At 44.0% G+C, this 27974-nt stretch overlaps 1 protein-coding gene across 1 annotated transcript; it reads left to right on the top strand.

Annotated features, from left to right (window-relative positions):
• Positions 1 to 28: 28 nt before the first annotated feature.
• On the top strand, positions 29 to 27122 carry LOC121862913 (ras-like protein 2). Its single transcript, XM_042361324.1, has 4 exons — positions 29 to 214; positions 11641 to 11728; positions 23782 to 23993; positions 24506 to 27122. Exons 1-4 carry the CDS (start codon positions 101 to 103, stop codon positions 24698 to 24700), a joined length of 609 nt encoding a protein of 202 aa, XP_042217258.1. The 5' UTR covers positions 29 to 100; the 3' UTR covers positions 24701 to 27122.
• Positions 27123 to 27974: the final 852 nt, after the last annotated feature.

The raw sequence follows: 27974 nt of genomic DNA, 5'->3' as shown, positions 1-27974 counted from the left end.
GGGTGTTGTGGTGAGCGTCAGTGTCGTAAGGAGTGAGGAGGTGAGAGGGTGTTAGTGTCTGGTGCTCCCGGGTATTTAGATTATAATTTAAAAAACAAACATGGGAAGGAAAAGTCCAAGCAAGGATCAAAGTCCTATGTCTCAGAACTACAAGATCGTGGTTGTAGGTGGAGGAGGCGTAGGTAAATCAGCCATCACCATTCAGTTCATCCAGGTAAGATGAAAAAGTTGAAAGGAAGAAAGTTGGTCTGGATTGTGGGGTGAATTATTTCTCCTTAATAAACTCACCACCTAAACTATATAAATAAACTCAAATATGACTTTAAATTTACTTTGAGACTTTAGGTTAAATAGATTCGTTTTAGAGGAGAAAATGTTTAGTTAAGAATGTGAAGGAATGTGGAACCAAGCGCTATGGTTCTTTAACGTTCTAACGCTTAAAATTAAATTGAAAAAAAAAGTCAATTATTTCCTACAACTAACGCAACCGAGAAAACCATTGAATATTTCAGCTTTAAACGAGCTAACTACACAGCTGTCTAACTACCCCTGTGGCTGTTACGCTTCGATTTTATCTTCCAACAGTAAAACATTAAGTTTGCTAAAATTATTTCGTTGTATATTATGATAAATTAGATACAATGTTTCTAGGATTTTATTAGTAATATTTTCTTGTGTTTTTTAAATTTTTATTTATTTTTTTTCTTACTGGTGTTCTATATTTCATCATCTTTCTCAATTCTTTTTTCTTTCGTTGTGTCCTAATCATATCCCATCACAGGAGATTTAAACTAGATTCTACCCACAGCAGTTATTGTGACCGGAAACTGAACCTAGGGGAACCCGCACTCCCATTTTTTTTACTGAATCAACGAGACAGAATGACTGAAATATGACAGTTCACAATATTATGCAGAAATACATTATGATCTTGCACTACTGTAATGACGTAATTTGACTTGAGAATGTTATGTAGAAATGCGTTAGCGTTGTTGAACTTCCAGATTAGAATCTTTTGTGGTTGATCAATCCCAACCTAACCAATCACTAAATACCATACTGGGATTAGGGTTGGTTGAGATTGTAGGTACTAATCATGTTTTCTTCATGTTATACCTTGTTCCATCGGGTTTAATAAGTGGCTGTAACAACTAATAGCCATTACAGTACCCAATCACGAGGTCAGTACAAGCTGATTCCATTCCACAGTTGTTATTATGCATCACTGTGTATCGTGTATGCAAATTAATAAGTATGTATTGGTGTATGTGTATATTTAGATGTCTTATGTGTATATTTAATGTTTTTTAGTTGTGTGTATAGTGAAGTGTGGGCAGACATATAACGCTTTCCTATTCTACCAGACATAAGACATCCCCCTCCCTCTCTCCCCTCCCCCTTCCTTGGCGTCGTGGGGGGTGAGGTGGTGGGGGATTGAGTGATGCGGGTTGGTCTCTTAGTGTTGGTCATTTGAGTCATGGTGGTGAGTCATTGTTTAGTCATTTGATTCGTGATGGTGAGTCAGTGTGGTTCTAGTTGAGTCATACTAGTCAGTCATGGAGTTTTAGTTGAGTCATGATGTTTGTTGAGTCATACTAGTGAGTTGTCTGACCGCTAATCATGGCCTGAAGTGACTCACGCCATGTTGAACTCTGAACTTAACGAGCCAAAGTTTATTATACACGGTGACGAAAATAAAAGAAAATCAACGATATAATAATAGAACGTGACCAAGAGTAAATGAGATTGAAAGCCATTTAGTTCACTTAAATAATCGTAGTTGTTGATTGTCATTTGGTTCTGGGTTTTTTTTTGTCCAAGAATGAACGAAATTCGAATTGATGTTTACTGCATATTATTGGTAGTTATTGTTTTGTTGAATCCGGCTATTTATTTATCCTATGTTGCTGTTTTATTGTTTTAGCTATTTTTTACCTTGTCAATGGTTCGTCTTTTCATGAATTTAAAGGAACATCTCTGCTGTAACGTGGCTGTGTGGGTGTGGCTGTTGAAGCGCCTCACTAGACTAACAGATCGTGTGGGATTTAGTTGGTAGAACATTTATTGCGTGAAGAACATATGTGTGTGTGTGTGTGTGTCTTGAGTGCTCTTGCAGTTAACTGGTCCGGTGAATGAACTCGGAAAAAGTGACCTTGGTTCTATTTTATTAGTAATAGTAGTAGAAGTGTAGTAGTAATAGTAGTATAGTAGTAGTAGTAAGAAAACACCAACATCGCTTTCAGTATTACACACACACGAACTATCCAGGCAGTACCCGTCAGCACTTGAAGGTGGCGTTCCAGCTTGGCCTTGGAGGAGTTCACGGACTGGGTGAAGATCACTTCTTCCGGCAATGAGCTCCGCACGTTTATACTGTCCTGTTACTGAGGCAGCGTTTTTACGGCGACTCTGGTGTGTAGGTAGTGTCCCGGTATTTACTGTATTATATTGTAAGACATAATAATCTCACACAAAGAAAATAGTATTGTAAAAGTTGACTAGTGTAGGAAGACAGTGATCGGTGCTTATTGATCCCGGGCGCTGGACCAGCTTGGTATACTGGTCCCTTCCAAGGAGTATACAGTATAGCCATTTGACAGGAGACGCTGCCCAGGCGAAAGACAATAATAGGCTTTAGGATTTGCCCTGTACTTACCCCGAGTACCGCCAGAACATAAAAAATGCTCCTCTACATGACATTGGTATAAGTTTACAAAGTCTACCATGTTTTTACTCTTACCACGTTCTTAACATTGGCCTACCCTGAGCAACGGTATGAGGAAAACTGAAGCTGGAGTGGAGAGTTGTAAAGCGTCTGGTGTGTGTGTGTGTGTGTGTGTGTGTGTAGCTAATGAAGGAGGCGTTAATGGCTATGCAAGCTGTAAGGACGCCAGTATAAACAGTGTGCTGCAACACACACTCACACACACAGAGGCAGACACCAACCTGAGAAACATTGTTAGTTAAGGCAGGGTAAATCCTCCCCGCCCCTCCCCTTTCTCCCCCCTCCCTCCCCCCTTCTCCCCCCGCCCTCCCTCCCTTCTCCCCCTCCCTCCCCTTCCCCCGCCCTCCCTTTCTCCCCCGCCCTCCCTTTCTCCCCCCTCCCTCCCTCTCCCCGTCCTCTCTCCCTCGCGTCCTCCTCACGCGAAGTTCGTACACCAAGCACGCCAAACCCCAATCCCGGTACTGTCATACTTAACATCTGGGTACTGTCGTATTTGTAAGCTGTCATGACCATCCCGTGTGCTGTCATGTTCATCTCATCTGGCATATATAATCGTTTAGTATAGTCCTGCCTTTAGTGTAAATATCTTTGGAAGGTTGTATTATCTCTGTAGCAGTGAGAAACATCGTGTGTTGGAAGACCTGTTGGTAGATGTACAGTACAGCAACACACACACACACACGTTGAGTACAAAGCATAGTGTGGCAGTCCTCTTCCTCACGGCCCGGGATTTCCAACGATTTTTACAGCATTTTTTCCGCTTCTAACTCGTGAACTTATTTTAGTCTCTGCGTAATGATCACCAGTTGGATGAGTTGCGGGAAAAGTCAGTCTGGTGTTAATGTAAGTCAGTAGCCTTGAGAGTCTTGGCTCAGTTATTACCTCGGACAGTCGCCTTCATGTTTCTGCTCGTCAAAGGTTAATTCGAGTGACTTTAACTACTTTTCTGTCCAGGAAATAAAGTAGATCGATCAGTTGAAGCTTCCATGAGAGAGGTGGGTAGATGCCTCTGTCTTGTGCCTCGTTATGCTGGCTCGCATCGTGCAGATTCCACCGGCCTGCCTGACTAGATTCAATTATATCGCGGCGTTATTTCTCATTGTCACCCTCTGGGTTTTTATATTACCCCCTTTGTAAGAGCATTCGAAAGTTAGCCCAGATCATCTTGGCTGTAGTAAAAATGCTGGCCTGTGGCGGGTTACAAGCAACAGCAGATTGATTTATCTTGTCACCATCCGGGAAGCTTAGTGGTAAAGTAAACTTGAGGGGGCAGGAAGGGCCTCGGGTGTATAAGTACCTTATGATGATGTCGAGTACACAGGCACTCTTCCCGGGCGTGATACAGTGAGACACAGTACAAAAGACCTCCACAACGCCACCTACTAACCTCGTGAGAAGCAACGATGACTTAGAATACGTCATTAGCGGCTGTGCCTGTAAGTTGCTCATAAAGCATCCCTCACACTTGAAAAGAAAACAACAAATCAGTCAAGTCAATAAAGGTGTGAATGATGCTGATGAATTCTGGTGGCTAATGGTTCATACTTGAAGCCTCGTCTGACCACTCTTAGGCTGTTGGGCTTCCTTCATGAGTTGGGGAAAACTGTACGTTCAGGCAACATGTAAAACTTATACAGTACACATCAGCCTACCCTGTACTGAGGTGCTTCCGGCTTTCCCTCAGCAGCCAGTGACCTCAACACTCTTGGCCATCGTTAATACATTGTTCACTTGTCAGTCGAGTTATCAGGTATTGTTGTATCATCAGTGTGGCAACGGTGTTTGGTCACTTGCCACTGTCTCTCTTGTAAAGCGCCGAGTCACCAAGTTCTCTTTCTCTCCCAGAACAATACACCTGGAATGAATGGTACGCCTCCGTTTTTTTTCTTCGAATTAAGCAAAACAAAAAAATAAGCCGCAGATTCTGTTCCAGTGTAAATCTTAATCTTCCACTTGCTGTTAGTTGGAGAGGTTGTGTGTCGAGGTGCTCATAACATGATTGTCTCTCCCCTTCCGAGCAGACAAACCCATGCATATATTTTTACCCAAATACAAATAGATATACAGATGAATTACAGAAAATAAATAAGGTTAGATTAGTAAAAAGTGAAGGAATAACTGGTCAGTCTTCTCTGTGATGTGTGACTGTAGCTGGAGACCGACCTTTACCTACTCTCGATGACCTTTTTCTCCCTCGTTTGTCTTGGTGACTGATGACCTTTTGAAATGCCCCCCACCCCCCCTCCAGGCATATTATACAAGACACTGACTACACTACACGTCAACCACGCCACCACCGTCTGGCTACTAGTGTCTTCAACCCACTCAACTATACATTACCACCTTCATATCTCTCTCTCTCTCCCCAAAATAACTGACGTATAAATAACATTACTCCCCCGATCGTGTCCTACCAGGTTATATCTTGGACCGTGTGGGACTCATGGCGGGTCTTACGTGGCTCAAGTGGGGATCAATTAATTGGGAGTAGCGTCTCTTAGCTATTAATGCCTGATTATTGTGTTGATTTGTCTGTTGGGATGTGTTTACGGTGTGTTGAGTCTTCCCCCCCGGTGCACGTGTGGCTATTTGTCGCTACCTGCCAATTCTCTCAGGTAAATAGTGTAGGATCATCTGAAGAATAGTCACCCTAGTTTATTTCACCGGAAGATTAATTAACACACCTTAAAGCTAATTTGACTTAGTCGAATAAGGTAAACTAAACTAACCTGAGCCCACCAGTTAATCATTAGGTGGAATAAATTTGGGTGGTATATTAATTTTTAAGTCATCTATACTGTCTTCAGGCTGTTGATATGGTGGGGTAGGCTAGGTTAGGGTAGGTTAGGGTAGGGTAGGTTAGGTTAGGTTAGTTGTGTGAGAAATTAACTCTTGGTGGACGAATGCTTACTAACCCCGGCCTGACAGTTGAAACATAATGTCACTTGACGAAACAACAAGTAGTGGTGTACCTTGGGCAGCCGGGGGCACCTCTTATCTCAAGTTGTTTCAATGAATGGTAGAGCGTCGTTCAGGTGTGTGTGTGTGTGTGGTGAACTACTGTGTGATGGTTTACAACTCTCACCATAGTTACGTCAGGTTTTTGTAGTAGCTGTCACTCACTGGTAGATGGATAGTGTTTGGTAGACAGATTCACCCAGTACCCGCCTCTCTGTTGCGTCATTATCTCCCAACTGGCAACTCTCCGCGACAGCTAATTCGTCATTATTCAGGAACCCAAGTGTTGCCATCACCAGGGTTTACATTATATACGGTAGGTACATCATTTATTTTGTAGAATCTCCATAAGACATCGGTTTAATATCTACCTAAACACGGGTGTAGGTTATACGGTAAACGGGAAGTCAATTCAACAAATGATCGTCCAGGGAAGTTAGTTATTGACACTTATTGCCATTTAGGTCTGACGAGAGAAAGCTTTGTTTTTTCCTTCTCATTTTATATCTAGAAAATCTTAAAAGGAAGTTATTTAATGTATTTTTATATATATTTTTTAGTTTCACATCTAGATTTTCATGTGATATAATTGTAAACTTGATGGTAATATGAAAAAAAATTCATATCGACTTTTGGCGGGAAAATGTGTTGGTGATTTTTGGTTGGTGTGAGAATGAATACTGTAGTAATGTGAGCGTTGTTAACGTTACCACCAGCGGCCTCTCGGGTATTGGATTAGGTGAGGGATGTTCAGTCGGAGGTTTGTTGCACCACTGTGGATGGCTGTACCGTTGCATACTGTTATTTGTATTGTATTTCGTCTGCAATATTTAATTCTCAGTTGCAAGTTCAATCGTATACAGCGTTTAAGAATGGCGTTATTATTTTCATTATTATTATTATCTTCATTGTTATCATTATTACTTGTAGTAGTAGATTTTGTCCGGCTGTTATTGTTATTTGGGAAGTTGCATTTTGTCCAGTATTTTATCCAGTGGGAAATTGGCAGAATTATGTCCTGTGAAAAGTTACTTGGTGTTTACTAATGTACTGTGATTTTGACCACATTAGGTATTATTTTTGATGGTGTGATTATCTTCATCTTTGTGTGAGAGAGAGAGAGAGAGAGAGAGAGAGAGAGAGAGAGTAGCACGGTGACCTAGGGATGAATCACCTCGGTGCTAGACGTCCACATGTGAACTGTTGTATGTACGGAATGTAAAGGCCCGCGGGTCTTACTGTACCAAGTAGAGGTAACAGAGAGAGGGAGAGAGAGGTGGTATGTATCTGTGTGAGAGAGAGAGAGGCACGTGTAGGACCTAGGGGTGGTGGTGATGATGGTAGGGGAGGCAGGGAAGGACCAGACCCCAGTGAACGTCTGCACCCCCAGCGATTACAGACGGGTGGGTCACCTTGGATGACTCACTGGCGGAGATGATCACAAGGACTTTTTTGCTGGTGTCGACTGTGGCTGTGTTGCCTGAGGGTGGAGGAGCTGGTAGGGGGGTAGTGGTAGTAGTAGTAGTGGTCTCATGTCTGCTCGCGTCCCACCCAACCACCCACCTAACCAAGTCCTCGACCCTGTCTCCACCCCCATCACTACCCCCACTACACCTACCCCCCCCACCCCCACCAGCACCTACTGTACCTTCACCGTCCTTCTCCATCCCCACCACACCACCTCATCCCACTCGGCAACACCTGTACCTGCCTGAACTCTCCTAAAACACCTGTAGCTTTACGTTCACCTTCAGGTTGATGGCTGGTCATGATGTCGTGTGTGTGATGGAGCGGAGTCAGAGTCACTGGGGCAGAGTTTATATGCCACGGGTGGGTTTGTTTTGGGTTTGCATTATATAAAAGATGTTGTTTATAGACCAGCAGTTTATAAAGGACTAGATGGTGTTGACTAAAACAAGAGAGATATTATTATCCCCCACCCCAGTTCCACCACACCTTCCCCTGGCATGTTGTGGGGTGATTCCTCATGCCTGTCTGTCTACTCTGCCTGTCTGTCTGTGCGGAACACTTCAATATCCATACAATAACTTTACCAATTGTGACCATTGTGTGTGTGTGTGTGTTCCCGTGTGTAAGAGGCGACGCCATATTTGACACCTGTTGTTTTGTTGTTGTCATAGCTGTTGTTGCCTAATAGCTTCAGGTGACACGACTGCCACAGGTATAGGTTTATGAAGCACCAACGCAGGTCTGGGGAGAGGGAGGGGGAGGTGGAGGAGTCTTGACAGTTTCAGCATCTGAAATAAACAATAATAAGATTATATATGATGATCTTATTTTATGCTGAAAGTCACAGGAATATACAACTGAAAGTTCGACCCATGTGTGTAGCAGGAGGGGTAGTAGTAGTAGTAGGGGCAAATGGTTTCAGTCTTAATAAACAAGAATTTACAGATGCCATTGCTCTAAGGTACAGTCGGCCAGTAGAAGGTTTGCCCTCCCAATGCGTGTGTGGCTCTTCCTATGACGGCGATCACGCCATGGTGTGCAAGAAGGGGGGCTTCGTATGCATGAGGCATGACGAAGTAAGGGACCTCACAGCAAATATGTTGAAGGAAATCTGCCGGGATGTCATGGTAGAACCGACCCTCCTTCCATTGGATGGTGAGATCTTCCAACATAGGACTTCAAACACATCTAACGAAGCCCGTGTTGACGTCAGTGCTCGAGGATTCTGGACGCGGGGACAGCGAGCTTTCTTCGACATTAGGATTTTTGAACCCATGGCCGCATGTCACCGTAACCTAGCTCTCGATGCTGCACATTGGAGGAACGAGAATGACAAGAGAAGGGCATATGGGGAGAGAATTCAAAACGTTGATCAAGGCAGCTTCACTCTTCTAGTGTTTACAACCTCTGGTGGGATGGGACCAAGTGCAAGATGTTTCTACGCCAGACTCGCGGAGCTGATCTCCGAACAGAAGCAGCAGCCCAGAAGTTATGTTACAGCCTGGATGAGATGTCGACTGTCTTTCTCTCTCCTTCGGTCGGCTTTGCTCTGCCTTAGGGAAACGAGAGCTTCTGCCCCAATTCCGACAACTGCTGCAGATATTGACTATGAGGCTACAGTCACTGAATGCCGCATAGAACTGCGGCTCGACTAATTCAACACAGATAGGATAGCTACTTATGTATTAGGATATTTAATATTAAGGTAATAAAATGGTGGCGAAGATGTGGCTATTGGGGGAGGCTGGAGGCCACGTTAAAAAAAAAGTAGTAGTAGTAGTAGTAGTATTGGCGGCGAAGGTGTGGCTATTGGGGGAGGATGGAGGCCACGTTAAAAAAAAGTAGTAGTGATAACATTTATAAGGTATTGTCTCTCTTCTGGTGTTCGCGGTTTGGGTGACACATAACGTTTAAAGGGATGGCCCGGGGGGGTGGGGGGTGCATTAATATTTACCTCCAGGGCGGTGTTTGTGGGGGTTGTGTTTACTACTACTACTGCTGCTTCTCACGGTGGGCCCACAGTAACGTAACCCGTATTCCTAAAACTGGTGTGTGTGTGTGTGTGTGTGTGTGTGTGTGTGTGTGTGACGATTCAAGTAGAGTGTTGAGGAGGGTTGAGTGAAGGTGTGAAAGGAGTGTTAACAGAATAAAATGTAAGGTGTGTTGTATTGAGGGGGTGTGTTTAGAGGGAGGGGGATGTGTTGAGAGGGGAGGATGTGATCACTACTGATGGAATGTGCCGGAAATTGCAACAGATGAAAGGTCCTGTGGATGGCCTCCTCCACCTCCTCCACCTACCTACTCCTCCACCTACTACTCCTTCAGCGCCTCCTCCACCTACTACTCCTTCAGCGCTTCCTCCACCTACTACTCCTTCAGCGCCTTCCACCTACTACTCCTTCAGCGCCTCCTCCACCTACTACTCCTTCTTCAGCGCCTCCTCCACCTACTACTCCTTCAGCGCCTCCTCCACCTACTCTAAATCTCTCATCTCCTCTTACTCTCTTAGCACCTTATTTCCATCCTCTTCCCTCCTCCTCCTCTTCTTCCAGTTCACATTATACATATATACCGATCAGATAACAGCCTAACACGATTGTAAAGATATACGTGAACATATGTCAGGGTCGTGTAAAAGGGTTTATCATAAGTATGTTAAGTATGCCACACTGATTTCCTCCCTCTAACGGAGAATAGTGTGTGCCTGGGGGTCTGGCCACCACACCACACCATCATGCTTTATATGGTGTCCAGGTGTGTGTGTGAGGCGAGTACTGTGGGCGACCTTACCTGCCCTGGTCTGCTCTGCTCGCCACCGCCTCTCCACCTGCTCGCCACATGTTCACTACACTGTGTACACTCGCTCCAAATTTCGTGAAGATACTTTTTGTGGAGCGAGTGTACCACCGTGGGTATTGTAACGTAACGCCAGTGTGAGCATATGCCTGGCGAACGCTCGTAGAGGTGTTAGTTGTGCTTTTTAAAATTATGAATTAGGGTTTTCATATTTTTATTATTGTTTTTATTTTATTGTTGTAATATTATTATAACTATATAATTATTTATTTTATTAGTGACTGGTTACATGGGCCCCACTTCGAATAGGTTCCAATTAATTTAACCCAAATCAGCCAAACCCAATTTAGCCCTTGGAATGTAGCTCTCAGTCCACATGGGTAGGTTAGGTTAGACTGGACGGGGAGGGAGAGGGTGGGGAGGGTGTTCAGACCTGCAGCCACCGGTCCAGTGTAGGCAGACCAAGTAGGGAGGTGTGGAGGAGGGTGACGTGTGTGTGGCTATCCTTCTCCCCCTCCCCCTCCTTCCCTCCTCTCCTCTTCCTTCCTTTCATCTCTCCTTCCCTGCCTCTCGTTCTCTCCCTTTTTCTCCCTCTTAATCCTCTCCTTCCCTCCTCTCCCCCTTTCCTCCTCTTCTCTCACCGGCTCCTCCTCCGTTTTAGTTTATGGCCACTCTCCCTTGTCCTGCCGTCCACGCAGTAAACTGATAAATTTTGTCGTTTTTATTTTATTAATTTATTGTTTTATTTTGTATGTTCGTTCGTCCACCTGTTGGTCTATACCGCCTGGTCATCTTGGGGACCAGAATTGACCCACTTGCACTTTTATTTATTTAATTAACATATAAAGGTCAGGGTCATCGGCAGAGGTCACCCCCTGGTCATAGGAAACACGTTGCCTTACTCCAGCGACCTAACCTAACCGTACTCGAGACACTACCAGAGGTCAAAGGTCAACGGAAGCTGTACACTCAAGCGTCTATGGGTTATCAAATAATAACGTGACATGTGTGTGGGGGGGGGGTGTATCTGTCTTGTCTGTATTTCTCTCTGTCTATGTATCTGTCTGTCTCTGTCTTTGTCGTTATCTATCTATCTGTTTGTTTCTCTCTGTCTGTCTGTCTGTCTCTATCTATCTATCTATCTATCATCCACTGCTCCTCTGCCACACTTGTCCAGACACCCTCCCTGAAGCATCTGCATAAAGTATACTATATAAAACACTGTTGGTGGTCTGGCCTAGCTAATGGTTACAGCAGCCTAACCTTACCTACGGCGTTTAGTCTGTGGCCACCCCAGCCGCCTCTCTCTCTCTCTCTCTCTCTCTCTCTCTCTCTCTCTCTCTCTCTCTCTCCACTACCTCCTTCCTGTCTGCAGAAAGGTAAATACTGACCTCTGACCTCGCACCTGTTCTCCCTGCACCATCACTGCCCTGAGGGAGTGTGTAGCAGGTGATATGCAAGAGGTAGGGATGAGTGATATTGGCGGTGATGGTGTTTAGTGGTTCCTGACCCTGTGTGTGTCAGAGAGAGAGAGAGAGAGAGAGAGAGAGAGAGATTTGTTATCTCAATTTGTCTCTTTTTTCCTTCTTTATTTGACTTTTACCTTTTTCTTCTCTTTTTATTTATTTTATTCTCTCCTCTTGTTTGGGCCATGGCTCTATATGGTAGTAATGACTGTTTGTTTGTTTCAGAGTTACTTCGCCACGGACTATGACCCCACAATAGAGGACTCCTACACCAAACAATGTGTTATTGATGACGTGGTGGCCAAGCTGGACAGTAAGTGGCTGTGTGTGATGATGATGGTGATGATGATGATAATAATGATGATGATGATGATGATGATGATGATGTATAAGCCTACAGTGGACAAGAAATGGCTAAATACATACATTAACATGATGACCTCGCTTGTGTGTGTGTGTGTAATACGGAGTTGGCACTTCCAGTTGGGTCAGGAGTGCCACGCCCTTACCACCGTGGCACTCTTGTGTGTGTGTTTAAGTTCTGGTAGTTATCGGGTTGACCTGAAGATTAACCACCCCTAACACTCACCTAACCTCACCCTAATAAGGTAGTTAGGGTGATTAATCTTCAGGTGTGTAGCTATATCATCTTTTTGTGTATTGTCTTATAAAGGTGTTGCCCGGGTGTACTCATTGTGTTGCCCGGGTGTACTCATTGTGTTGTGGGGGATGGGGGGAGGTGGAGTTTTCTTAGGTCAGTAGGGTGGAGGTGGGAGGAGGAGGTGGTGCAGGTGGAGGTGGGAGGAGGAGGTGGTGCAGGTGGAGGTGACAGGAAGGAGGAGGAGGATGGTAAACCAGAGCTGCAGGGAGCAAGTTGTGTACCCTTCATCCTCTCTTCCTCCCTCCCTCACCCTCTGTGCCCTGGCTGGGATGGTGGTAGGTAACGGCCAGGCAACAGTCACGAGAGCAGGAAGTCGACTTAATAAGAAGCGTTGGTGCATACTAGCGAGGTAACCCCCCTTCCCCCTCACTCCTCTCTTCTCCCTCACTCCTCTCTTCCCCCTCACTCCTCTCTTCCCCCTCTCTCTTCCCCCTCACTCCCTCTTCCCCCTCATTCCTCCTCCTCCTTCCTTCTCACCCCTCTCTCAGTAGCGCACCTCCTCCTCTCCCAGTTGAAGCCTCGTATTGTTGTTGTTGAGAGAGAGAGAGAGAGAGAGAGAGAGAGAGAGAGTATGTATGTATGTGTGTGCAGTGTGTGTATGTATGTATGTGTGTGCAGTGTGTGTGTATGGTGGGTGGGGTCGACAGGAGAACGTATACGACCCAACCGTAGCAGCTAGGAATGTCAACAACAGCAGCAGCAGCAGCAGTAGGTCATGTTGTTGTGTACCGTACCCAGGCCACGAGTGTCTCTCTCTCTCTCTCTCCCCTCCACCATCACCACCCATTACCCTCACCCTCTCCCCCACCAACCTCCTACCCCACGATTTAGTATGAATGAACACACACTTCACGTTAATGGGCTGTGATTGTAAATACTTGAGGGAGGAAGGTAGACATTTTTTTTGTTTATTTTTAGTGTTCCTCCCACGCCCCCCCCCCCCACCCCCCCCCGTGAGAGCGTGCGGAGGAACCTATGATTTAAGGGTAGGTGTGGGTAAGGGTGTATGTATGGCTGTTAGGGGAGGGGTCGTGGTTGGGTGGAGGAGGAAGGTCGTGGTGGTGTGGGAGGGTTGCTGTCCCTGGGGTGTGTCAAGTCTGATCCTGGTGGCCAACAGCTGTGTAATGTAGAGGGGGTGTGTGTGTGTGTGTCTACACGTGCGGGCGGCGTCTTGAGGGTAGAGGAGGTGGTGTTGCTACTGACGTCACCATATGAAGGGTAACTGGAGGCCGGTACAGTAGTTATTATTATGATGATATTTGGTAGAGCTCCTGTCTGTCTGTGCCTCACAATTATCATCATTATACTACTTTATTGATGGATGGTGACAGTGTCTGTATATGTGAGCTGTGTACACCCTTTACCGGGATCACTAGATTTAACATGACCCAACCTAACTTAACCTAACCTAACTAACTTAGCCTCTTGACGTTAGTGATAAAGAGTGAGGAGACGGGAGGGAAGCCGGTAGGTAATGTGTTGTATATTGTGTGTGTGTGTGTGTGTGTCAGAGGATGTTGTAACAAGCACACACCCATCCACGCACCCACACCCACCCATCCCGCCCCATCCGCCCCACCCACACACCCTCGGGCTAACCTTGATGGCCTGGTAGTGAGGGAAGGGGATATAAGAAGGGGGGGGGAGGTGGTGGAAGGGGAGGAGGTTGGGTGGATATGTGGGGAGAGAGGGTGGGTAGGTGGGGAAAGTGGGATGGAGGGGGAGAAGGTGATGTGGGAGGAAGGGGTGCTGGAGTCAAGTTCCCCCCTGAGGGAGGAAGGTGCTTCAAGTCCTATCTTGTGGTGGCTAAACTGTCCATTGTTCTCATCCTCCATGGTTAGGGGGTGGGGGATAGGGAGAGGGAAGAGAAGAAGGTGTTGCGGGGAGGGGGAAGAGAAGAGGGAGATATAGTGGGGAGAGAGGGGGAGAATGGGAAGATGTGGGGAAAGGGGTGGGAGGGAAGGCGCCATCCTGACCAGAAAGGTGAAGGCAAACTCGGCCAGAATTTGACAGTGATGAGGGGGCTTGTTTATAGGGTGCCGATAGTTCAACACGAGGGAGGATGAGGTGAGGGAGAGAAGTAATGAAGGACTACCACTCACTCACTCAACACGTTACCTCTGAATCATTGCTTTGTGTACCACTCATCCTTCACCTACCACCGCCTTCCTGTCGTTTACCTCCCTCCCTCCCTCTCCGTCCTTCCTTTCCTTTCTCTCTCTCTTCCTCCCTCTCCCCATCTCAGAGACAAAACATCAGTGTGAGGTCATCATCAGCCACAGACAGACAGTCAGACAGTACAGCACCTCAAGGGGAGTATCCACGAGTGTTTGGTCAGCCTCTACCTACACAAGGGCGCCTCAGCTTATGCTAACATAAAAGAGATTAATGTATACATATATATTTTTGGGGGTATGTATATGAATCGTTGCTGGTGATGTTTAAACGTTAAGAAAGACATGCTTAAAGATTTATATACAAGTTGTTCCTGATATTTATAGTTTTATGAATTTATATGTATTCATGGATGTATTTTTATTATATATATTTAAAGAAGAGCCGAGTCGTCTTCCACCGTCGTAACATTATCGCGGGTTACGGTAAATACTCCCCCCGCATACCACACGTCGTTCTGGGGGAATTACTGGCATCTCCACACTTCTTCCCTCCCCCGGTACTGTGGACCCAGCCTGACCTGTATATGTGTCCAGTAGTGAAGGTCATTGGTTCTATAAGTCTATACAGTTATTTAAATGGAATGCAAATATTTTCTCCGACTTTTACTTTCGTTGCGGGGTGGTGTGTTGATGACGTCACGTGTAAACAATGCTCTCTCTCTCTCTCTCTCTCTCTCTCTCTCTCTCTCTCTCTCTCTCTCTCTCGTTTTCTAGGTTCTTTTACACACACACACACACACACACACATGCATACATACACTTGAAGATAATGTAATAACATACTGACCTTTGTGAACCAGGAAAATCCGAAGAAGACAGACAGACACCCAGTCATTATACAGTAATGTGTCCCATCATTCACGTCTAACAGAGAGAGAGAAAGACTTGTTTGTATCACCAGTTGTCACCCTCATTACCACCGTTTAACACTCCTTGCCTGATGGTGCAATCCCCCCTCCCTACCTCCACCACCCCCCCCCACTACTACTACTGGTGGTGGGTGGTTAGTCCTCTACCAGCCTCACTAGCCATCAGCTATACACGCTTGTCTGTTTTATATTAGGTTCTTCAGTCTTTTAAATTATGTGTGTGTGTGTGTGTGTGTGTGTGTGTGTGTGTGTGTGTGTGTGTGTGTGTGTGTGTGTGTGTGTGTGTGTGTGTGTGTGTGTGTGTGTGTGTGTGTGTGTGTGTGTGTGTGTGCCAGACTCCTCGCTGATGTCACTCGGGAGGATTTGGAAGGCCGCCGATGTGGCCAATGGCGAACCCACGGCTTCTTCTTCTTCTTCTTCTTCTTCTCCTTCTTCTTCTCCTCCTCCTTCTCCTCCTTCTCCTTCTCCTCCTTCTCCTTCTCCTCCAGTGCCCTTGCCTGTTATATCCTTTCCCTCACCTCCCCTCTGCGTTTCCTCTCCCTTCACTCTCCCTGTTATCGCCTACCTTCTCCCCTATGCCTCTCCCCACTTAAGCGACCTTGCTGAGAATGGGCGCCTAACTTTCACTTTTTCACTGCATATTGTATTGTTAAGTAACTGCTTTTAAAGTGTAACGTGTGTGTGTGTGTGTAACTTATTCTCTCAAGTTTAAATGTATATAATTTTTATTGTTCTTTTTAAATGTATTGGTATTTATTAGTGTTATTATTTTGTTTTTGTCTTCTTCAGCTTTTCTTTTTATTGTATTTATTATTTTTATTATTATTGTTGTTGTTAATAATCTTTTCATTCATTAGTTGGCAGTGAATGAGTAGTGACCTTGCCACCAGAGGGACACGAGTAGGAAGGGGGGAGGGGGTGTTTGTTGTGGTGATCAGCTGACTGGCCTCTATAATGGATGCAGATGTATGATGCAGTCCAGTTTTGGTGGCGGCACGAGAGCTAGGGGGTGGGGAGAGGGTGAACAGTGGTGTTAGGGTGGTATACTAAAGACTTGGTGTGTTTAGGTGTGTTTGGTAGTGCTGCTTTAGGGTGAAAATAAGTTCTGTGGATTGTGTTTATAGTGTGTGTGTGTGTGTGTGTGTGTGTGTGTGTGTGTGTGTGTGTGTGTGAAGGGGCTGGGGGTACAGAATGTTGGTAGGTAGGGTGATGAATGGCAGGGGTAGGGTGAAAGGAACTGACGGTGTGGGGTGACTCACGTGCGCTACAGAGCACTGGTGGTGGAGGAGAGGTGGTAAGGGGGGGAGGAGAGGGTGGGGGTGGGGGAGCCATGTGGTATAGGGTGTGACTGTCCCTCGTAGGAAATATAATGGTCCCCTTGTTCCTCTCCTCCTCCTCCTCTCCTTCCTTCCCTCTCCCTCCCTCCCTCCCTCCCTCCCTCCCTCCCTCCCTCCCTCCCTCCAACTCCTCCTCATACCCCTGGAGTGAATGAGTGAGTGAGGGAGGACGAGGTTTATGCACATAGTGGTCCCCTATCATGTTATATGGCCACAGCTTCACGCCTCGTTTGGTCGCTGTCCCCCTCCTGCTCCTCCAACACACCACCTCCTCCTCCACCACTCACCATCAGCAAGGTCTTTCTGGTATAGTGATGGTCCCTCCACTCCACATTGTCTTCGTGACGTACGTGTGTGTGTGTGTGGTGAGACCTGTTGCATGAATGTCTATATATAAATTATAAATGTCAAAAGTGAGACAAAAATTGCACATTCCTCAAACCTCACTATATATAAACGTGGTGGCGGAAACTGCACTTAAAAATAGTTTATAGTTTACAGGAGGTTCCCACAGCCCATGTTAAAGTGAGCCTCACGGTGTAGTCTGTGTGAGAGAGAGACAGACAGACGTTCTCTCACTTCCTACTGGACTATCTGGTTCACACTACAGGCAGAAGCAGTTTGTTGTTGTTACCACCAACCAACACAACAGGTTTCGTCTTGCATGTAAATATATCCCCCCTTCCCCACCCCCGACAAGACATTCCTAAACTCTGATGACTAATTGGCTTTTATTTTTATTTGTTTTTGTTTGATTTTTTATGGAGGAGTGAGGTGGTGGTGATCAGTACGAACATGTGGCGGCCATATGTGTTTACCACACATGTCCTCACCTGCCCTCACCACACCTGTCTTCACCTCACCTGCCCTCACCTCACCTGCCCTCACCACACCTGTCTTCACCTCACCTGTCTTCACCACACCTCACTTATTAGGACAGGTGCTCGATAAAACGGACCCACTTCATATGGATTGATGTCAGGAGGTGTGTTTGTGTGTGTGTGTGTAGTCATGTGTTTGGGTATGGGAAGCCTGTCTTAGAATGGAGTCCGTGTGTTGACTTAAGCACGTGTGTGGGCGTGGGTACGTATTTGTGTAATGGCGCGCGTGTGGTAAAGGAACGTGTCTGGGCCTGATGGGTATTTGTGTGGGCATGAACACAAATCTCTGGTAGCTCAGTGAGGAAGGTGACACACTTGACCGCCACCTTGCCTACATGTGTGTGCGTGGAGTGTATTGCCTCACACTCACACACTTAACTCATTTCTATATACTATTTCCCCTGAAGGAGTAACTCGGTCTAAATATTTAATCACAACATATTTTACGTTTGTTTATATTTAAAGATAATTGGCTCAATATACTAGTTAATATAATCTATAATAGCCAGAGATAAAGGAAGCAACACACAGACGTCAGGCTCCAATATATAATTTACGTGTTTTGTTTTACCAGCCAGAGCCGTGACGTCATGAGCCAGCGTTCGTGTAGTCCAAGTTGGTGTGTACAAATATTTACATTACCCGAACGTACTGTGTCCTAATGTATATTTATTCGTTATTTTGCTTTTGTTTTTTCTTTATGTATAATTTTGTAATGTTTATGAACGACTAAGGTGGGGCATTAGTGATCTCATTATTATGCTTAGACTGTTAGTGAAATATAAGACCTGCATTGTCTATGAGGACTCTGGATTATTATTATTATTATTATTATTATTATTATTTATACTACTACTATGTTTACTACGGTAGTTCTCTTTATATTTTGTTTAATATATATATATATATATATATATATATATATATATATATATATATATATATATATATATATATATATATATATATATGTGTGTGTGTGTGTGCGTGCCGCCCCAGTCATGGTTTTGCTCCCATTGCTATTATTACATCAAGAGGCTGCCTGCCTGCCACCTCTACCTTCCCTACCTCCTCCCTATCGCCTCTCCTTCCTTCTTCCCTATCTTCTTTACCCCCACCAAACCTCTTGATGGTAATGTTGGTCAACGGGTTATCTGACAGGGAAAGGGGGAGAAAGGAGGGAGGATTGATAGGAAAAGTAGGTGGGGAAGAAGCAGAAGAAGAAGGAGAGAGGTGAACCTTTCCTACTTACTGTGTGGCACCCTGGAGGCACCACCACCACGTCAGGGCTGGTGGCACTTGGATGTAAATACCTCACCCAACCATGATTTACTAGGAATTGTCTACCATGATTGAGTTAGAGCTAGGAGTGACCCTCTACCCCTGCCTTGTGTGTGTGTCGGGATTGGGTGATTTTACCTGACGATTAATTAACCAACCTAACCTAACCCCAGGTAGCGTGAAGGTGTTTAATCATCAGGTGAAATAAGCTGGGTGGGCTAATCTTCAGGTGATCGTATATGTCGCAAGAGTCACCGTAGTTTGGTAGTTGGGGGTAGGTGGATGACTGGGCGGTTGACGTGGGTGATGGATGACTAAGTTTATTAGTAGCGGTGGTTGTGACGACCTGACAGACGCCCCCCAGAGTTTGTCATCCATCGTCTTTTTAATACTCTCGTTAAAGGCTGTGGCGGCGTGTGAGTGAGAATTGAGGTGGTTTGTCATGCACGATTGTGGTAGTTTGTCATGAAGAATTGTGGTAGTTTGTCATGCATGATTGTGGTAGTTTGTCACGGAGGATTGTGGTAAGTTATCTGGCTTTCCATACATAAATATTAAACTGACTCTCTAGTGTGGAATAAAATATTGAAAGTAACGCCCCATATAGTGAAGGAGTTAATCTTTGGTTGGGTTGGGTTAGGTTAGGTTCAGTAAGGTAAGGTATAGACACAGTGGTAAACAGTGAGTCGTATCGAGCACTGATAGACCAACAAAACTGTGTTTGAGGGGGGGGGGTAATGTGTGTGTGAGGGAGGGGGGTAAAAGGGATGCTATATTTAGTACAGTATACATAATCGCCCTCACAGTGCATTACGTCATGTGTGTACGTCTGTATTTGTGTATTTTCTCAGAGCTGTACTGTACAATTTCTCCGTATATAGTTCTTGACATTTTCTCAGTACATTAGATCATTTTTTTAACATTACAGTTATCGTGTACAGTACATGACGTAATAATTTCGAAGTAAATTACATTGTCTAAGTATATTCTGTTTTATCAGTGTACTACAGGTGTGTACAGTGGTGATGGCGTACTACAGGTGTGTACAGTGGTGATGGTGTACTACAGGTGTGTACAGTGGTGATGGTGTACTACAGGTGTGTACAGTGGTGATGGTGTACTACAGGTGTGTACAGTGGTGATGGTGTACTACAGGTGTGTACAGTGGTGATGGTGTACTACAGGTGTGTACAGTGGTGATGGTGTACTACAGGTGTGTACAGTGGTGATGGTGTACTACAGGTGTGTACAGTGGTGATGGTGTACTACAGGTGTGTACAGTGGTGATGGTGTACTACAGGTGTGAGGAGGAATCCAGGAAAAAAGTCAGTTAAAAAGGCACGGACAAAACCTAAGCTAACCTAACTAACCTAACCTACGTGCAGTGCCATCATATATATATATATATATATATATATATATATATATATATATATATATATATATATATATATATTGTGTTGTCAATGTGAGGAGAAGGTATTGGGAGTGTTGCTTTAAATGTTTTGTTTATTGTATGTGTTAGGCGCTTGTGGCTATGTGAATTCCTGTTATCGTAGTAGATATTGCAGATATTGACTGTGAGGCTACAGTCACTGAATGCCGCATAGATCTGCGGCTCAACTAACTCAACACAGCTAGGATAGCTACTTATGTATTAGTATATTTAATATTAAGGTAATAAAATGGTGGCGAAGGTGTGGCTATTGGGGGAGGATGAAGGCCATTTTGGAAGAAAAAAAAGTCGTAGTAGTAAGAGTGTAGAAGTAATCACAGGATAATGATCAGTGATAAGCCATTAATGACCAGCGTTAAGTAGACATGTTGACACTTCTCTCGGCCGGGTGTGGGCAGCAACACTGTTTATTAACGGAGGGGGAAGATGTGTGGTGATGTAATAAAACCTAGTGAGGCTTGGAGGCTGGTGTGGTGTGTGACGTGGGGAAGAAAGTGGGAGGAGGAGGAGGAGGTGGGACTCTAGGTGTTTGGTAGGGTGAGTGAGGGGTGGTGTGAGGAGGGGTGGTAGTGGTGGGGGGGGTAGTGGCAGCTATCTTAGAGAGGCGCGCAAGATATCAGCAAATGGACCTTACAAGCACGATGAACCTGACTCGGGCTGCTGCTGTGCCACCACCACCACTACTACCACCACTGTCACCACCACCACCACTATCACCACCACCACCACTACTACCACCACCACCACTATCACACCACCACCACACTCACCATGCACCACAGCTCAGGGAAAACAGGGACAGGTGCTGCCAAGAACCGCCGCATTTTTTTTTTTTTTTGGCATTGAGACAACAAGTTTCCTTTGCAGGGATGGTGGGCAGAGGGGGTTGAGGCTTGTTGGCATCTAGGGAGGTGTGAGGATGGTCAGTGGGGAAGAGGAGGGGGGGGGGGTAGGAAAAGGGTATGTGTGCAGGGAGGAGGTGGCGTGGGAAGAAGTGGGCGATATAACGTTGTTTATGTATGTCAGCTGCTTCTCCCTCCCCCCCCCTCTCTCCTCTCCCCCTTCTCCCTCCCTCCCCCTCCCTCACCCAATGCTAAAGGTTACCCCTTCTCCCCCCCTCCTCCCCTCCACACCCAATGCTAAAGGTTACCCCTCTTCCTGCACACACTGTTGTGGCTGGCTTAAAGTACAGAGCCTTGTTGACAGTACTCTTTATTAACTCTCCTCTTGATCAAAGGAGTGGAGGGATCACGTGAAGATTAGGCACCCCACCTTATTTCACTCGATGATTAAATACTCTAAACTTAACCTAACCTCATTGAGTACCATGCCTCCTCCCTCCCACGAGTACTGTCATCATACTTGAATATTGTCCCCTAGGTTGTAAGTTGTTGTACTGAAGGGGTTAAGGCCAAGTGTTGTACTCAAGGGGTTAAAGTCAAGTATTGTACTCAAGGGTTCAGGCCAAGTATTGTACTCAAGGGTTCAGGCCAAGTATTGTACTCAAGGGTTCAGGCCAAGTATTGTACTCAAGGGGTTAAGTCACTTGATGTTGCCGTTTCGCTGTCTCTGTCTATTTGAGATGTGTGTGTGTGTGTGTGTGGAGGCTGTGTAAACTAAGATTTGTTTATGTAGATCTGTAGTCTGAACAGTGTGTGTGTGTGCGCGCGCGCGCGCAGTTATTCAGGCACTGTCCTTGTGTCGTTGCTTAAGAGAGGTCAGTCAGTTTGGGTGCCTTTTCACACACACACACACACAGGGTGCGTCTGACACCCTCACACTCGCCTTGGGAAGTTATATATGTCGGGACTATTTTTGTGTGATGTGTGTTGATGTTGGGTGTGTGTGGCAGGTGTGTGTGTGGGTGGTGGTGGTGTGGGTGGGTGGTGGAGTAGTGGGGTAATTGAGGTAAAGGTGTGGTGGTGGTCTGCCAAGATGTATACCACACCACCGTCGTCACTCCCGTACCAGATGTCTCTCTTATATCCCAAAGCCTCCCCCCCCCTCCCTCCACCCCACCTGGACCACACTACCTGACCACACCTTACTGTAAACCCCCTTCCCCCCTTATCCTACACAGACACCCCTCCCACCACCCCCAACTCCTCCCACACACTGTCTTCACACCGTCCTCACACCCACACATCACCCACGCCTTGTTCACTCTCAGCCCACACCCCCACCCCCACTTACTAGCTATTCAGTCTCCTGTCTTCCTCTAGCTTATATTCCCCAGGATGATATATGTACACTACTAGCTCAGTGCCTTCAAACCTTGTAGAAAAAAATAGGAACATCTCAGAAAAAAAGAGGACCTAACCTATCCTAGTCAAGCCTAACCTAGCTTAAGTTAGCTATAGGGCGTTTATTAAGCTGGTGAACTAAGTTGGGATGGCTACTAATGTTTGTAAGATCCAGAGATTATTCCCAGGGGTGTATGTGAGGGCTCTTGCATACGGAGACGCTACACACACACACACACACACACACACACACACACACACACACACACACACACACACCAATAAAAGATAGAGAGCCTTGATGAGTGTTGTCATTATATGTCCTGGTTGTGTTTAGGTGTGTGTGTGTGTGTGTGTGTGTGTCAACTCCATCTGACAAATGATTGATATAATAAAATGGTTAATTGGAGGTACAATATAGGTAAGAGAGGTGTGTTTTGGAGGGTTAACAGGGAGACCACCTTGTACGTAGTAGATATTGGTGTCCATAGTTTAAAATTTCATCGTCTTTTTTTGTAGTTCAACCCCCAACCTAATCTAGCATAGGTGTGGGTGGTTGATATGTTGTAATGGGGCCCAGTTGACTTTGTTGTTGATTTCTTCACAAGTTTGAGTCAGGTGTGGAAGTTTTCAGGTTGACCAGAATGTGTAGTTGATAGACCAGGTATATGTTTGTTTGTTTGTGTGGGTGGGTGGTGGAGGGTCGTGTGTGTGTGTGTTTTTAATTGGTGTGGTATGTAAGTTGGTGTTCATTAATTTTTACCGGTGTGTATTTTGGCTACTATATTACCACCTTTTTTTTTATTCACTCTTACTTTTATTTGATAGTTCAGGTCAATTTACTTTAGTTTTATGTATTTTTGAGTACAGTCATGGGATAAAACTGTGTATGTGTGTGTGTGTGTGTGTGTGTGTGTGTGTGTGTGTGTGTGTGTCAGTGGCCAAATTCTTAGATCCCACCTCCCCCATCCCCCCAACCATGTGGAGACAAGAACTCATTAAGTTATGGTAGTCAATGTGCAATTTTGGGCAGCATTATATATTCCATCTGTCGTTAGTTTTGTGAGTCGTGTCTTGGATGTGAGTTCCTGTTAGAATCTTTGAGAATGTGACCCCAGGCTGTTGCATATTTTACTCTACTGTATTTATTGCATAAGACACGTTGATGCATCCATCCTCATTTTAAACTGATTAACTTGGAGTGTTTATTCTGGCGTGGGTTTCATGATCTCCTATGTGTACAACTTTTCTTACTCAGTGTAAAACCTGGCATGTTTTTGTAAATATTTGATGAGCTGGTCTAATGGTGTTTAGACTTCTCAAAACATCATACTCAGTGCAATCTGATTTCTCAAGTTGAGTGTAAAAAGAAACTTTGATTAAGCTTCTTCATAGAGTTCCCATGACACTGACAGACTATTGGTAGACAGAATTCACTGACAATCATTTTTCTTCTAACAGTTCTGGACACTGCTGGTCAAGAGGAATTCAGTGCCATGAGGGAGCAGTATATGCGATCCGGCGAGGGATTTTTGTTGGTGTTTTCTGTCACTGACCGTAATAGCTTTGATGAACTCCCCCGCTTTCACAAGCAGATCCTCAGGGTGAAGGATCGTGATGAGTTTCCCATGCTGATGGTGGCCAACAAAGCAGATTTGGAACACCAGAGAGTGGTAGGTGATGGGTTGTACAGTACTCTGTGTAGTACAGTACAGTACAAGGAACCCCAGTTTGTGCACTTCTTAAACATTACAGTATATAAAACCTAAATGTAGCTTCTTTTTCTCGATTAGCTATATCATATGAATAAGTTGTGCTGCTTTGGACTGTCTGACAATTTTTTTTTTTGCAACTGAGGTGTCTTAAACATTGATTGTAATTTAGCTTGAAAATTTAATCATAAATTTGTTAAGACAGGTTATGTACTGTTGCTCCTTTATACTATACAAGCTGTATATTTTTGCTGTATTTCATAACTTTGTATAAATCTCCTGAACAATTTTATACCATGTATGATCTGCCAGTGTTGTAGAAAGTGAATTTGTCTTATATCTTCAGGATGTTTTGTAATGCATGAAAATGCATTGCAGTATACTGTACTGCACCTGAAGAATGAGATGATAAATATGTATCAGAAGACTACAGTATAATGTTTTCTGACCTCTTGAACTATCTCTCACTACAGATAAGCACCGAAGAAGCGCACACAGTGGCCCGACAACTAAAGATCCCATACATTGAGTGTTCAGCTAAAAGTCGCACCAACGTGGACCAATCATTTTACGAACTGGTGAGAATAGTACGCAAGTTCCAAGCGGCAGAGCGACCTCCTGCAAAACCTGCTGCAAAGAAGAACAAAAAGAATTGTGTCATTGTTTGAAATTTGATTGCTTACTTGCCTTCATGAGTGGTTAGAAGGCACAAAATTGCTTATTGAAGCAACAATAAAAAATGCTTAAAACAATCAGTTTCACAAATCTGAACTGCAAAGTTTCATTGACTGTAGATGTTGATCTTTCTATCTTGATGGCTTACAGAGAAAGTGTTCAATGTCTTTTACCATGAACATAATGCAGTGCAGGGATTGTGTCCAGCAGAATCCATGTTGTTGTGTAAAGAAACAAATATAGTTCACTGTTTGAAATTGGTATATTTTATAATTAATTACTTAGGCAACCTGAAGTGTAATAATAATAATAACAACTGATATGTGTAATTTGTGAAGATGCACTGAAATCTTATCCCAGGCACAGATACATACTGTACACAGAACCAGCTACCTTGTGTGGTTGTATTGTGATTTAGTCTTACTGCAGTTTAGTTACAGGCAGAAGAAGTTGGTGATCTCATGGTGTTGTCATTACTAGAACTCAACAGTTTTTTTTTTATTAAATTTTATTTATTTTTGCAGCTAATACTCATTTTTTATATCAAGATGTAAGAATATTCATAGAAGGTACAATCATGGAAAAATGTCCTGTCAATCCTCTGTCCCATCCATGAAACCTGAGACTCATGAGCCTATGAATCTGAGACATTACATGACCCGGTGCACCATCTATGAGCCTAACAATGTGTGTTGTCTTAGATTCACAGGTTCTGGAGTCTCATGGTTCATGGATGGAACGGACGACTGACAGCACTTTTTTCCGTGACTGTACGTCATACTATTAATGGTGAACATATTAGCTGTGGTCCCAGCTATATTGTACCTTGATTTTATATTAAAGGTAATATGCATTTTAATCACAGTATATATTAAGGCATTTTGTTAAGTACAATACTGTACAGTATGTGTTAAATTTGATAGGCTTAAATTACTTTACAAAATCCATACCAGAAATATAAATAAAAAGAAAATTAATAATATCATGATAAACACCCATTTGAATTCATCATTAATGCGCTGTACAGTATATAATGTATGTAAATGATGAATTAGGAATTTTGAGATGTTTTTGGGAAAATGCTGCATGTGGTGTGGGCACAGTAGTAGGTCATTCAAAGGTCACAATAAACAGACTGGCCTTTTGTTTTGATTTGCTTCTTCGATTTTTGTAATATGTATTTGTTTTACATTACCCTTGTACCAGAGGGGAAATTATGGTTGTGTGCTCATTTGTAGATGACTATCAGTTTCACCTTAAACCTATACTGTACTACAATGTTTACAACTATAGGGATTTATTTTCTGCCATGCCCTTTTGAATTCAGGACACATTATATTCAGTAGAGATAGATGAGAAGTTTTACCCTTAACAAGCCTTCTGTCCATGGTATGATTGGGCTAAAGAGCTGTTTAATTTGTTTTAATATAGTTTAACAAAACTGTAGTGCTATAGGGAACAATATAATTTATAGAAAAGTTACATTATATATTTTTATTTCAAAATATTATATAATGTCCGAACAATATTTTTAATTACATATTTGGTTGTTGAGTATATGACTGGGCAAGACACTAAACAATATCATCTGTGCAGGGTTTCCTCTCTAATCATTATGGTAAATATTTAAATATGGTTTTAAAATTATAAATGTAATAAAAAAGGCTTGAAACTTAAGCAATGTTCAGGCATGTGTTAGGTGGGCTGCTGTGAAAACACTTAAGAGTCACAATATAATGCATACTTCAACACCCCATTAAATTAGAATAAATTGTTTTCTTTGGTATCTTATGGCCTTTTTAACATTATTATAATGCCAAACAAGGATTCATGAAACTAAACAAGTGACTGTAAGTAAGGACACCCTGTACAGCACTCACACTCATTGCTACAAAACTAAGTGACAGAATATATATACTGAAGGGACTGGAATATTTATTACTCGTATGTCAAAGTAATTTTTAAAAAATATATATATATTTGAATTTTCCCCCATTTTATCTAGTGTAAAATTATTAATGTTTTCATTGTAATAATGCTTTTCCACATACTACCAGAATAGGCTGCTAGGAAATGGTAAAATCTCCCACAAAAATTCTGTTGCCTTTCCTGAACCATGAACCCCGAGATTCAGACTCATGAACCCAAAGCAGTAGTCACCGATCCATTATTTTGTCCATAAATACTTCGGATTCGCGAGTCTGAATCTCGGGGTTCGAGGTTCAGGACGAGAGGCGACAAGACTTGGGGCGACTGTACACATTACATTAAAGCTGCATCAGTTTCTGAGAGAAAGACTCGTGCTTTAGTGTAAATAAGCTCCTTTCTACATACACCACCTGCAACAAGATCCATACCACTTTAATTTGTAATAAATCATACGTACACTGAAAATAAAAAATCCCTAGATATTAATCTCCTTGCATAAATACTCCTCGCCTCCCTCTAGTGCAGTGACCATGATGGCCTTACTGGAACAAAAGCCACCATGTTTTTTAATGAAGATATAGTCTACCCTCGTTAAAACGGACTAATAGGGGGGGGAAGGGTGTCCGTTTTAGCCGATTGTCCGAATTAACCGATTTAGGGGTTAATATTGCATTATATTTCAAAGAAAATGCAGTGAGTTTGTCCTTAGCCTTGTGTATGTCCGAAACTGTTTGCTTTTTAACACCAAACTCTTCACAAACTCTAGCCACCGAAGCACCAGCCTCTAACTTCCTTATAAGTTCCAGTTTCTGGTTCACAGAACCAGCGTATTACTCCCCCTTGAAGACATGATGTAAAATACAAGGCTGAAAGATGCCTAATCACTGAAATATCAACGAAAATTGCAGGGCAACACAACACTGATACTCGAATATGGCGCGAAGTCAACAATGACTGGCGGTCTGGCGTGCACGCGCCATCTATCGGACAATCCCAGAACCAGAAATTTGACACTGACAGTCCCTCGCATAATTCAGATTTTGTCCGATTTATCTGATATCCGGATTAAAGGGGTCCGTTTTAAAGAGGGTCGACTGTATATTTATTAGTGGTAGAGAAAGAATGGCTGTACTGTACTAAAATTTTTGTTGGTGTCTGTGCTATCCTACAGCCTCTTGTACTTTTTTTCTTTTTTCTTTTATCCTCTTCACCACTGATCGGCTTGTTAGCCGCTTGGGCGATCGGTCACGTCTCTGTTACACATTGTTGGCAAGTACTGGGCATGCACCGGCTCCTGAATGTACCTGAACCCGCTCCAATGTTGGTCAAGTCTGGTCT

This window comes from Homarus americanus, unplaced genomic scaffold (assembly GCF_018991925.1).
Source record: "Homarus americanus isolate GMGI-L3 unplaced genomic scaffold, GMGI_Hamer_2.0 scaffold24922, whole genome shotgun sequence".
Classification (NCBI taxonomy): Eukaryota; Metazoa; Arthropoda; class Malacostraca; order Decapoda; family Nephropidae; genus Homarus; species Homarus americanus.
This window is presented reverse-complemented; position numbering and strand designations above follow the sequence as displayed.

Excerpts from the sequence above, each read along its gene's own strand:
- LOC121862913 (XM_042361324.1), top strand. The coding sequence starts at position 101 with ATGGGAAGGAAAAGTCCAAGCAAGGATCAAAGTCCTATGTCTCAGAAC. Across the intron at positions 215-11,640 it reads TCACCATTCAGTTCATCCAG|AGTTACTTCGCCACGGACTA; the intron begins GTAAGATGAAAA and ends TGTTTGTTTCAG. Across the intron at positions 11,729-23,781 it reads CGTGGTGGCCAAGCTGGACA|TTCTGGACACTGCTGGTCAA; the intron begins GTAAGTGGCTGT and ends TTCTTCTAACAG.